Source organism: Pagrus pagrus (genome assembly GCF_965226575.1).
Source record: "Pagrus pagrus genome assembly, chromosome: 8".
Lineage (NCBI taxonomy): Eukaryota > Metazoa > Chordata > Actinopteri > Spariformes > Sparidae > Pagrus > Pagrus pagrus.
In genome coordinates, this window is record NC_140192.1 from 4,845,169 (window position 1) to 4,858,812 (window position 13,644).

The 13,644-nt window shown below is 47.0% G+C and overlaps 1 protein-coding gene across 4 annotated transcripts in view; it reads right to left on the reverse strand.

Annotated features, from left to right (window-relative positions):
- Positions 1–13,644, reverse strand: part of ebf2 (EBF transcription factor 2) — a 30,817-nt gene that overhangs the window by 13,637 nt on the left and 3,536 nt on the right. For 2 of the 4 annotated variants that reach the window (XM_084359391.1, XM_084359389.1), the window contains exons 3-6: positions 12,894–12,951; positions 11,345–11,400; positions 11,138–11,211; positions 9,742–9,810 (exon numbers count right to left, since the gene is read on the reverse strand). In XM_084359391.1, the coding sequence (XP_084215517.1) occupies positions 9,742–9,810; positions 11,138–11,211; positions 11,345–11,400; positions 12,894–12,951 (257 nt within the window). Of the gene's footprint in view, positions 1–9,741; positions 9,811–11,137; positions 11,212–11,344; positions 11,401–12,893; positions 12,958–13,644 lie in introns of all 4 variants that reach the window. The other 2 variants (XM_084359390.1, XM_084359388.1) reach the window with 1 other exon arrangement.

Below are 13,644 nucleotides of genomic sequence, written 5' to 3' on the forward strand. Positions count from 1 at the left end.
CTGAACAGATTTCAAACATACCAGGAGGTCATCGGCAATACACCAACACTAATCTTGCTTTGTCAATACCCTTTCAATCAATCAGCCACTAATCAGATTCACCAATAACAAGTGTATATCAAAGCTCGACCCGAAGCTTCCTCGGAGAAGAACAATGAAAGCGGGATGGATGCCACGGAGAGGGAGAGGAGAGGAAAGAGAGGCAACAACAGAAGGAGAAGAGATGTCTTCTTAATTAGCCAGTAATGATAAGATCTGACAAACAACATCTGTTTCCAGAAAGAAAGAGGGTGGAGGGGTGGGGGGAGTGCTGGCAGAGAGAGGGGGGAGGGAAGGAGAGGGCGGGAGAGAGGGATAGGAAGGAGGATGAGAGAGCGGGAGAGAAGCAGCTGAGAAACCTGTGAAGCCTAGACAACAGGGACCTGCTTGTAAGAAAGTAAAGGGGGAGCGCGAGGGGATGCGTAAGGGAGGGAGCGCTGTGTAGCGTGACACAATAGAGGAACGGAGGATGAGAAGTATAACAGAAGAGAGAGGAAGACAGAGAGGGGAGAGAAATCTGACAGGGTTGAGGGAGTCAGGACGAGCATGACAGACAGAGGGAGGGAAAACGGATCAAAATGAGAGGAAGAGGAGGGAGATAGACAGACGCTGGAGAAGGTGAGCTGGATAATGGTGAGAGAGAAGGGGAGGAACGTGTGAAGAGACGGGGAATGGAATCACTCAGAGGTCCGAGGGGGCTGTAATTTACTGTCCGTGGCTAATACACAGCAAATGTGTGGAGCCGAGGACCGCGAGAGGAGAGAGGGGAGCCGGGGCGATGGGGGGGCTGAAGGGGAGGGCACGCAGACTGGTGGGGCTCTCAGCATGCCTGCTGGGAGGCTGTCAGCAGTCACATCACCCCCTGCCCTCAGCCCTGACAGATTCATCAGGACCATTACACACACACACACACACACACCGAGCGAGAGAGGGAGAGAGAGAGAGAAACCGATGCATGCCTCCGAAAAGATTAGAGTGACATTACAACTGCTAAAACGCTGCTTTCCTTTAACTTTTGTTTTTCCAGCACGCTGAGGAAAAAACACATCTGTTGCATCAATGATTCAGCCGGCAAAACACAACAAAAGAGCCAGCAGTGATTTCACTCCGCTTTAACTTTATATATCGAAGTGCACACGCCGGATCCCCTCTGTTTGCACGGTACCAGTATTGTTTACCGGCCGTAAAATGTCTCCACACAATATCCTCGCCTGGCTTTTTCCCTCGTCCCACAGGAGGACTAACTATCGCCCTCGAGCACAAGCCAATACAGATACTTAATCAAATTCTATTTGAGAAACACTGCAGATGTGTAAATATTAGTGTTGGGAAACGTTTTCAAAAAAGTGAAAGGGTGGAGATTTTTGCAGAGGAATCTGACTCCTGGGAGAAGTTTTCAGTCGGTCCAGATTCCAGATAAAGAGACAAACAAACAAACAAGGTGGCTGGCGGGGCCGGCCAGGCACCAGGGGGCATTGTTAAGTCATTAGTGAAATTTAAGACCTCAACAGAGGAGCTGATCCCCATTACACACACACACACACACACACACACACACACACACACACACATGCACAGCTCCACCCACAGCAGCAACATCCAGCCAAAGAAAACAGCCCTTGTTCCTAAATACCACCGCTAACTGGCCTCTGACTCCACACACACACACACACACACACACACATGCACACATGCACACTAGATCCTGATTATAGATACAGATCCCTTTACAAAATAAATGGCGAACGCAGGAATTTCACATGAAAAACAAACCCACAGACAAATCTTACGTCACACACACACATAACCACACAGCGCTCGCTCGCTCGCTTGCGATCATCTGAAGTACCCCTAAATCACACTAATCTGCCCCCTTCTGATCCTCTGAGTGCCCCCTACTTAATCTCTACACCGCTCAACCAAAGGTGAACCCCATTAGTGGCCAGACAAATAGCAGGGTTCGCCCCGGCTACTCTGAGGGAGCGAGGGCCTTTCAGGGTGCCATTGAGCCAGCAACTCAAAACTTCTAATCCGCCCTCCCTTCCCTCTCCGTCCTCTCTGCATCCCACCCACTCTAAAAAAAAGTCCCCCTGCTGTTCCTCCACATTAGCTCATTGGTAGTCCATTCCCATTTCCTGTCAAAACATTTCTCCACTGCTCTCTGTTTCCGACTGCCCTCCTCTGTAGGCTCTCTCAAAGAAAACAAACCGGGCCTACTCCTTGTGTCAGGGTTCAAGCCACAACAGCTAACACTGGCTGAAGCGGAGCAAAGGTGACCAAACACAAACTCAGCTCACAGCCCTACGACTCATCATACACTTCCTGTGCACGCCGGAGTCCGGGATCTTCCCAGTTCACATCGCGTAAAGCTCGAGCTCCTCGGAAAAAAGGTCCCCGAACTCATTTTCACCGGTCTGACTGTCTGAAGCGGTACCTGTCAGAGAATTTGATATTCTAGACATCGCGTCGTCTCTCCCTGTCTGTCTTCGTGTCATTCTCCCTCTTGCGTCGCCCCAAGGGAGGAGCCATCCCCATGGTCCTGTGCCAGCTGCTCAGTGGTCCAGCCTGTGTGCCGCTCCGCTGTGTGAGGCGAGGCGGTGTGCACTGGAGCCTCAGGGCCCTGTCGCCACGCTGCCTGGCCCCCAGCCTGAGGGGCTCGCTGACAGGGGGTCTGGAGGGACTGGACAGTGGTAGCCCACCAGGGAGAGACCTGTGACAGCGGACTGACGGGACCGGCGTGTCTGACTTTGTCTCCGTGCATGTATGTACGTGTGACAGACAGGTAATTCATGCATATTCATACGTGCGGTGTGTCGATTGATTGATCCGACGTGATCAGCCTGTGGAGTCGATTTCAACGACTGTGGAATCGAGTTGACTGGTGCTGACGGTGGTTCCAATTAATTGATTAAAATTAAATCTATGCAGCAGTATGCAAGGTAAACGCCAGGTTATCATATTAACAGATTTCATGCTACATGTGACACTTTACTGCAAGTGGTGCGGCTTACACCATGAAGAAAACTGACTGCACACAAGTGTCAAATGGGTTGCATGACAGGTGGTATCCTTTAATATATGTGGATGTAAATGTCAAAATGCATCATTATATACTTATAATGATAATAAATCCTAGTGCCGGACTCTTTTGAGACTGCTTTCAATGAGAATACAATGTTTCCTCCATAAACAATTCATGAAAATGTGTTTCGTCGTGCACATACAGTGTATACACTGTATTTAACTGCACACTTGAATCTCTTTCTTAAAAGTCACAGTTTTCTCCTCTGGCCAAGTTAAATCTGATTGAAAATGCATTTTTTATTTCAGCATAGAACAACATCTTTATACTGGAGCCAAGAAACAGCAGCAGCAGCAGCACTGAAAAATGGGTCAAATCACAAACAGCTGAGATTAAAGTAAAACTCCCAACAGTCCCCTTTAATCAATCAGGCTGGATCCAACATCAAATAACACATAATTAAATCCACTAGATCCGGATTTTTGTTTGGATCCGCATCAAATTGTCCTCACTCACAGATACAGCCAACTTAATACGCCTGATTTTTTGGATTAAGCAAAATGACAAAAGAGTCCTGTCTTGTAATGTCAATGTTTTGTGAAATCCTGCTCACAAACCAACCAACCTTGGTGGAGGTAAGAATAAAAACCTTAAACCATCTCTCTTTTAGTCAAGTGTCAGGAAGTTTTTTTTCAAATGGGAAAATTGGGATCATAGATTTGGAGCCATCCCTCCAAATGGCCGACTCTTCCCATCGTGTGACTCACAGATCACAAGTTTCCCATCAGCAGCAGAAACGACCACTGCTGAACAACTTTGCCAACAACCGGAGGCTCAAACGGAAGATAAAAGTGCCCCTTCTCCACGGGCTCCGTGAGTTGGATGACTAAGGAGGAGAGCGATCCACAGCAGTTATTATCAGAGACCATTTTTGCAGTATTTCTCTCAGCTACTTCTCACATAAAGTCCTCCTTACTGATGATACGTCCCTCCCCAACATCCTGTTTCTGACTGAAATACATCAAACAAGGAGGAAAGTTAGAAACTTTAAATCCGTTTCTCAGGCCTTTCATTATTTCCCTGCTTCAAAATCTGATGGCTCACACCAATCACAGCCCCGTCCCTCAGGATTTTCACCTCTTAAAAGACTTTTTCGACATGTCGTCTTTATTAAAATGTGATAGAAAAAAAAGGGAACGGCAGATCAGGTACGGCGTGCCAGAGTCAACAGATAAAGCAACAGCATGAATTCCTCCTTGCGGCCAATGGAAAAAATCTTATACTGGGAGTATGAGAAACAATATTCTGAAATGACATTGTTGTCTCACACATAAAACTCTCAAGTGCATATATGATGACCTAACAGGGCGACTTGGCGGCAGTGCATGAGTATGCATCTGGGAGAGGGGAGGAATTCGACCCCTGACACAGTCCAACAAATGTTACTGCATTTATTCTTTGGCTGATGGTTTAATGTTCCTTTCCCAAAGACTTTGCAGCTTCTATTTTCTTTTTGTTTGACGCTGAAGAATGAGGCGGGTCGGTGTTCCCGAACCGTTTGCAGTACAAGCAGAAAACTATCTAGAAACAGGTAGACGATAGCAGAGAAAGAAGCACGGAGGGAAGCGTCCTGCATCAGCACATACTGTTATTCTTTTTAAAATTAGGGAAAGACGGAGGAGCAAGCAGGTGGGTGAACTAACAGATGGCCAGTCTGCTTCTCTGAGACAGCGAACCGGTTGAGACCAGAGATTTACATACAGCAACAAATGATATGTGAATAGTTTATTGTCAAACTGTCCAGACAGTGTTAATCCGTAAAGAACTGTAAAAAAAAAAAAGAAGAAGATTTACAGTTTTACAGCGCAGCAGAGTTGAGACCGTGAGCATGTGTCTCTGCATGTGACTCTTCCTGTAAGACGTCTCTTTGCAGAAGAAAATGAGCTTCGGTAATTGATAAATAAATATCTGCATGGTAAACATTCATCCAGGGAATTTTTGTAATTGAGCTGAAACTAAAGCTATCTACCGCACATCGATCAGGACTGGGGGAAAAAAAAAAAAAGGACAAAACAGCGCACTGACTAGTTGAAAACAAAGCTGTGGTACATGCACATAACTAGAACCAAGACTACAAACAGATCAATACAACCCGCAACCTAAGATTAAGAGTAATGGATTCCTCTCGGAGCCGAGCATCTGAAGTCAAGCCGTCGCCCAGGACGACTAATCATTGTTCAAATAACAACAATAATCAACTTTAAAAGAAGAAGAAAGCACAAAACTATCGTGCGTATCAGATGGAGGATGTGTTTTTTTTTAGGTCAGCAGTTAAAAGTGTGATATGCACGAGTGTGTGTGACCCTTCGTGAGCTCGTTTTGAATCTGAGGGAAGGAAGAGCCGTATTGACAACATCGGAAAATTCCTATTGATTATTCTTCTTTTCTCTGAGCGCAGGCTTGTTAAAAAAGACCCCTCTTGGAAACACGATCAATTAGTGAGATAGTGCTTGCCATTGATCAGCCCCCCCCAACCACCCCCACCTTCCTCACAAGCCTTACGATGGATCCCTCCACACACTCCTTATGACCAACTATTGATCTCAGCTTCTTAGCCAAATAATAAAAGCACGCACTCACACTGAGCGCTGACCCCTCCCATCCAAAACCACACCGACTAATACTCATGCTGACATCTGCTTGTCTCCATTGTAAACCCATGGTTCACTCATAAATACAGAGGCCAGCTTCGGCCCAGAACCAATATAAGTTTCTCGGAGGTCAGAGGTCAGCGTGCCAATAATCCCGCCATTAACAGATCTGCCGAGGTTAATGCTGAGGACTTCTCAGAGAGGACGACTTTGACGGAGGGAAAGCAGCAAAGATATTTTGAGTTTTGATCTGTGTACTGACATTATCCCAAGATTTATACGTAACAATATATATCACTTTGTTGAAGGTGCGTTTCATTTAGTCGCCTCTCGCTATAACTTCCAGCAAAGAGGCAGAAAGCAAAGGAAGAAGTCTGCAAACCTGAATAAGAATAAAAACGTAACCTCCTCCATGAACGTTTACTTCTTTCATCAGCAATGATGGTTGTTTAACAATAAGGACAACAACTCCCATGATCCCACGCTGCTTCACGCACAATCAAACTACGTCCTTTGTTTTCATTGTTTTGATTGAGAAGCCACAGAAGTTTAGTTTAGAAATTATAAACTGTGTCTTAAACTGCAAATATTTAGCTTTTTTGCTTGATGAATGACTAAAACAATCAGTTATCAAGGGTGTTGTCAATTCATTTACTGTTTTAGCACTAAATGTTAAAAAACAGCCAATTATAGATGGGCAATGTATCGCTTACACTATCTTTTGTATTGCATTAGCTATATAAATAAAGTCTTATTTACTGACTTACTTATATCGTTATCGTGATATGTTTTATTTTGTTTTAAAGGATGCGTTACAGTAAAGTGATTGTGACTGTGTTAATATGTTGTGTTAGTACAAATAGTGCATCCCTACAATATTGCTGCAACATTAATATCGAGGTATTCAATCAAAAATATCATGATATTGATTTTTGTCACCCAGTCCTTGCATTTATGAAGTGCTGCTGAGGAGATATGAAGATATAAATCGTGTACGTGGCATCCTAAACAGATCTCTGCCAAGCATGTTGCTCCAAAATTGACTGCGTGAGTTTTAAACAATTAGTGAAGATTTATGGTGATGATGCCACGAGGAATCAATCAATCTATCTGTCTATTGATCAATCATCTAGCCAATCAGTGGACACGCCACCCCATCAGTCAAAGATAAGAGACTCTCCAAACAGAGAAGTCACATCGGGCCTGCGAGCGTCGCAGTTCACCAATGTTAAGATTAGACAATCGTAAAACTATTAGACACAGCAGGCAGCGGGGCATTAGATAATTCTCTCCCATAGGCAACTTAAGAGTCATCTCTTTGTCAACGACTGCCCTTGCCCTCTTCATCCCTCGGTCCCTCCACCCCTCAATCCCTTCACCCCTCCCTATGGATCAGCTGTGATCTCCTCTCTTTCCTTTCACTCAAATCAGGATTAGGGAGAAGAGGAGGCGGAGGGGAGGCAGGGGGTGCAGCAGCAGCAGCAGCAGGAGAAAGAGGGGGGGGAGAAAACTGAAACAATATGGAAAGGAGATTAGAAAAGAGGGGGTTTGGGCCGTTTGGGGAATTGCAAACTCCCTTGTGCTTGGGTAGGTGTCCTAATGACACCGCCTAATTATGGCAAAATTAGACAGGCTAAAGGGAAGGAGGAGGGGGGGGTGGATTTGGCGGTGGTGGAGATGGTAACGTAAAGGGAGAAGAAGAAGAAGAGGAGCGGGGGAATTAAGCAATAGGGAGAGAAGAAGAAGTAAGTGCACGGCGGAAAAAAAGAGCAAGAGGGGTGTGCAGAAGTAGAGATACGAGGCGAGGCGGGAGAGGACGGGGGAGCGTGGGGATAAGAGTCAGAGAGAGAGAGGAAAAAAAGAGGAGAGGAGGAAGAGAAAGGGTAGAAAGCAGTGGCTGGGCGATAGGAGCGAGTGGGCCCCAGCACGCTGCATGTTAATTGGAGAACAGGTGTTGGGGCTGGGAGCAGGAGGCTGATTACTGGAGCCACAGAAACAGACCGTCTCCTCCACACACACACACACAACTGCAGGCACACACACACACACACACACACACACACATGAATAATTTAAGACCCAAGCAGTGACTAGGAAAAAAGGTCAAAGGAGGGGTCACGCAGACACATACACAATCGCACATACATCCATACACATACATAAATAAACATGCAAGGATCCCCCCCCCCCACACACACACACACAAAAATATACATCCACACAAACAGCGTACACATGCTCCGAACACGCACGCACACGTCTCGCCCTGCCAATCTTTTTTCTACGCGCTGAGTCGAATGAGAAAGTGCACATAAGGTGGAGAGGGAGAGGGCGCAGGGCCACGCAACAACTCCATTGGCTTATCAGAAATTAACCGGCTGCTAATAGGCCGCTCCCTGAGGAGAGGATTTTCGCCGGGCCAGTCAAGAGGGAGAAGCCCCCGTCAGGACGGGATATGCCCAGTGTGATTAGGGAGTACAGTAGGTCAATGATTCCATTTAAATCAATCCTCACACCAGCCTGCACACACACAAACACACACACACACAGTCACAAAGAGATATAGATCGCTCTCTCTCCTCAACAGCCCGCCGCCGAGATGCTCGCAAACAAATTTGGAGGAGGTTTAGCCATGTTAGGAGGAAGTATAAAAAGTGGGGGGGAGTAATGTGCTACAGTAAATGAGAAAAGCAGCTGCTCCAAGGTATTCTGGGAAAATGCGAAAGACAACAGCCCAATTTTTCCGTTATATCTTCAGCGGAGTTCCTCTGAGACACACTGTCAACAGCCAGCCAGCTTGAACTGAGGAGGGGAAAGAAAAGGGTCCTTGACGTATATGAAGTGAGTGTTTTCTAGACAGACTATTTGAGGGAAGGAGAGGAGGAAGGAGAGCGGAGAGGAGGTGGACTGATGGGAGGGAGAGGAGATGAAGGTTTGCGTCTATGACATCACAGAGAAAGTATTTCACATGCGGTCTGCTTGCGAGCATTCATCACGCCGGCTAATGCCGGGCAGACAGCGCGAGGCCTCCAAAATCCCTCGGACGTGAAGGCCCTCACACACGCTGATTACGGCGGTGGTCATCCTCCTTTAAGCTTGATAACTGGCTGTCAGGGTGAACATTTACTACATATGTGAGCCTGCCTGGAGGTTTGAAAGACCCACGTGCTTCTGATAAAAAGGAAAATCTACGCTCTTGGCAGGTTTCAGGTGCAACGTTGGCTGTAAAATGTAATGAGTGACCAAAGTGAAACAGATTCCAGCAGGCCGAAGATAGATCAACAGACAAACAGAAAGCTGAGGGAGACACATGGGAGACAGACATGGACACAGATACTCTGGACTTGTGCTTCACAGCCTGCTCGCACTGAGGCAGCGCGAACTGACTATGAGCTGCGATCCCTCTGTTGTAAATGCCAATATTTATATGTGATGTGTACATTCATATGCAAGAAAAACACACAGAAACATTAACACCCGGCCCATATGAGCACATGCTGTAGCTGGGGCCTCTTTTCTAACAAGGGTGTAAATGCAACAGCAAAACCTTCACCTCTTTCTTTCTTTAAAGGGACAGTTCACCTTGAAATCAAAAGTACATTTTTCCTCTTTTCATCCATCTGAATTGTTTTGTTTTGTTTTGTTTTAGGGATATCAAGTACGAGATGTCTGCCTTTCTCTTCTCCACAAATCATAATCCACAGTGTACATGTACTCATGGGTGAGCTAACTAAGCTAGTTGAGCCGTTGATGTTTACATCCCGCCCTGTCACGAGCACAAGCCTCTACTCCACGTAGAGGGGTTTTTTTTTATTATATCGGGTAACCAGGTCATGTTTCCTGGAAAGAAACAATCTGGATGGAAAAATGGCGCTACAAGTAAGAGGAAAAATGTATATTTTGGTGACAACTCTCCTTTTAAGACTGTGTAGGTGCCTGTATACAAAGAAAGGGCACCCTGAACATTCAGCATGAAGAGGCACTTATTTAAAGTGGTGGACTGTGTGGGACGTGGTTTGATCTCATTACCTGTCAATGATGACCGGGTCAGAGGGCGTCTCGTTTCGGTTGCCGCAACTTTTCTTCTCACAACAGCGGCTGAGTGGGCAGTTAAAGAGACAGAAAAGAGGAAAAAAAAGTCAGTGGAAGGGGAGAGAGGGAAAAAAAAAACACAACAAATTAAACAGGAGGAGCCGTCATTTGTCTGGCCCATCCACATCCACATCCACAGGCCCAGACTACTCTGCCCCGCAGTCGGCCAAGATCCAGGAGCACACAAAGGAGGCATGAAAGGGGAGGGGAAGAATAGACAAAAGAATAAAAGAGGAAGAAAAGGTACAACAACACACCCTACAAACAGTGAGAGACCATTCAAAAGTGAAAAGCCAGCCAGGCAATCTGTCACATTGATTTCGAAATCAAACTCAACCCCCACGCAGCCTCACTGCACACACACACACACACACACACACACCGTCCCACAACATCCTACCATTCGTCAGCAGTCCTGTCCGAGGAGCCTGCTGGCCACCCAGCCCCCCCTCCCCAAAGTCCCCTTCACTGCATAACAAAAGTGCCCCCACCCCTAACCATCTGCCACCCCTACACCTCGCCTCACCCCTCTCGTGTCCCAGCTTGGCCCTGCCCTGCCCCCCTCCGCCCCCCTGTCAGACGGCCTCACTCCCCAGCTGTGACGCTTGCCCTCTGCCTCTTCGGCTCTGTTATTAGCCAGCTGTGAGTCACATTCGGGCATCTGCTGGCTACACAATGGCAAACCCCACTCCGTCTTAGCCCCCGTGTCCCAGCCCCCTGTCCTTCCCCCTGCTGCCCCTCGAATCCTGGGTCACTGCCCTGCTTCCAGACCACTCTCCGCAGCTTCTCGCTCCATCCCTAGCTTCACCTATTCAATCACCGAATAATAACTAAATCCTGTGGTCAATAAGCCGTGTCTAGACTCTGTACACCACTACACTTGTCATCACGTGTTGACAAAATTCAAACATGATGTCTTGGCTAAACGGGAGAGCTGGAGTTTCCTGTCGTTGAGGGAAACGGTGGATCGTTCCTCTAAAGTGTGTCTGCTGCTGTCAGCTGTGGTCTGGCTGCAAAAACTCCAGGCCAGAGCGAGAGAGGAGCTCCAGGAAGAAACAGGAGCTGGCCAGTATGCTGTGTTACAGCAGAAAGCAGCGGGGGGTTACCACTGTAACAAGAATGATGACAGACAGGCTAGACTTACAGTTCAACCACAGTCTACTTTTCTAAAAAAGAAGAGCCCCGAGCGCGATCCCAAAAGCACATTTCAAGCTGACTTGAGTCGAAGCAAAGTGAAGGAGAGTAATGGATATTTGGATTTCGTCCCCGTGGGTGAATGTTTGAATGAGCGCCTGTGTGTGTGTGTGTGTGTGTGTGTGTGTGTTTGACTCACCTGCACATAACCTCGTGTGTGAGCAGAACTCTGCACATTTCTGGGTTCTTGTTTTGTCCCTCGTACGCTATGGGCTGCGAGGGAGGAAATGAGGAAGCAACGAGACGGATTCAGTTTCACGTCGAATCAGTTAAAAACTTTTACTTACAGAGCCGAGGGTTTAAATTCCTCTGAGAAGGACTTGGTGGTGGGGGAAAGTTTACCAACCTGTTTTGTGACGGAGTCGATGAGTCGTGCGTAAAGATCCTGCTCCGTACGAACACCTGCACGACAAAACAACACAGGAATTGGTTTTCAACAAGTCGTTTTTGGCACGAGAGGGAAAGAAACTTCACGTGCGTTCCCGTTTTTGTGTGTAGACAACCTCCACATCTCTGCACAACAGTGAATTAAGGCCGATTCAGTCGTCTCTGATTGCAAAACACTAAATAACCATGAATTAAGCAAAGGAAACTGCACTTAAACTGCTAATCCGACTTGATAAAAATAACTACACACTGAGGATTCTTAAATAAAATGGAAAGATTTATGGCATTAATCTTTATTTATCTCAAACTCTGGACTAGCTCTAAGAAAAAAGCATTGAACTCCGTCCAGCCAACATGGAGGAATAAGATTGGCATGCTGTTCGTATTTTTTTTCTCTGATGGTTTCCGAGGGGATTGGGAGTTATTTGACGTTTGATGATTATTAGTCATGTTCTGCTTTGAGGTCAGAATTTATAACCCCATTCTCACGATTTGTCAAGCTGGCTTTTTTTTTTTTTTTCTTGGTTAACATCTGATTTATTCCCAAAGTTTACTTTACTGACTGGAGGTTCGCCAACAGGTAGAATAGTCCCCGATCGAGGTTTAATCAAAGAGAAAATGTATTTTTTTACTTTTTAAATCAGGTGCGTCTCTGAGTGAGATTTCCTGAAACACCTGAAACCTCTGCACACTTCAAAAACCTCCACTGTAAATCACACGAGATCGGAAAACGACATGTAATAAATGGCTTCTTGAGAGAGGAGTGCATTACCCGAGGATTTTTTTTTTTATAGAGACTTTGGAGAGTATTGCTTTTAAAATGTGTTCCTCTCATCAAAGTCTCGATTGAGATGCCTTTGATATCGCTTGGGGGAAGGGGATGAGAGGAGGGGATGAGGAGGAAGTGCTTTTGGTGTGCTTGTATGTACATGTGTGTGTGTTTGTGTGTGTGTGTGTGTGTGTGTGTGTGTGTGTGGAGGGTGTATGAGGGGGTTGCACTGGAACATGTCTTTTATCTTCTCTCCCATGGGTGCCGCTGCGATGGCAGAGTAGGGGCAGCAGCGGCTCATGGGAACCGGATTTCTCTGTGCATCCCCGGATCTGATGTGGAAGCACCATGGGGGGTTAGAAGAGTTGGAGGGGGTTGGGGGGGCTGGGGTTGGGTTGGGTTGGGGTGGCAACATGTACCTCATTTCCCCATACATGGGCCCAGAAGTGGCTCCTCGGCGAGCTGAACACTGGATCGTACAGACCGAGTGATTAGACGATGAGTGGAAGGTAATTTATGAGCTCAGAGTGGCGAGGCGAGGTAAAGTAGCGGAGGATGTGGAGGGAGATTAGTTAAGTGGAAAGGTGTATGTCATGTTAGCACGCCGGTGTCGCCGGTGACCTTTGTCGACTCCTGCTACGCGCGGGCCTCGGCGGCGGCGTCTAAATGATCAAATTAGACACCTCCGAGGGCAAAGAATCAACCCATAATCTGAGAAGTCATGTTCGACTCTACTCACCGTTGCTGTAGAGGAGCTGCAGCTTGTAGTGAGTGCCGTTGTTGGTCTTTTCCCCCGTCTGCTCCTTGGAAAAGGGAAGACGGACACACAGACGCACGCAGGGCATGCAGTTAAGCACATTTGGGGCAAAGATAAGTACAGCTGAGCATCAGTGAGTCTTTCCTAATCCTTGCAGCTCGTCCTTCCCTGGGAGCAGCATCGAGATCAGAGGGTTGTAGGCTCAACGCCCACGTGGGACCCTTTTTCGTTGTGCTCAAGAGCTGAGCGCTTAACCTTGAGTGGGATGTTCTTTGTAGAGGTTGAACTATCGTGTCTGATACGGGCTCCTAAAACCTCACGATCAAATTGCAGAGGTCCTCCTCACAATAAGGTAGCGCAGGCACGGCTGTACGTGCGTGTGCGTGCGTGCAAAGTGTGTCTCAGTGAGTGGAAAGTGCTGTATGTGAGACTGAGCAGCAGTCGACCTTGACAGAAAAACTTCCTTTCCGCTATCCCCTCCTTCCCCCCAGGCCCTCCACTGTAGCCTCTCACTTCTTCTTTCACCCCCCGCTTTCTCTGTCTCTTGTTCCTTCTCTTTCGTGCTCTTCTTCTACCTCTACTGGTCTTTCTAAGTGGTCTCAAAGGAATGCTCTCTGGTCCAATAACCCAGGAGGCTGGCATCAGTGAGATCGAGAGCGAGAGAGAGGAGGAGAGAGAACAAGGGAGGCTGGGGAGGTAAAGAAGCTGGGGAGAAGGAGACAGTTGGAAGAAG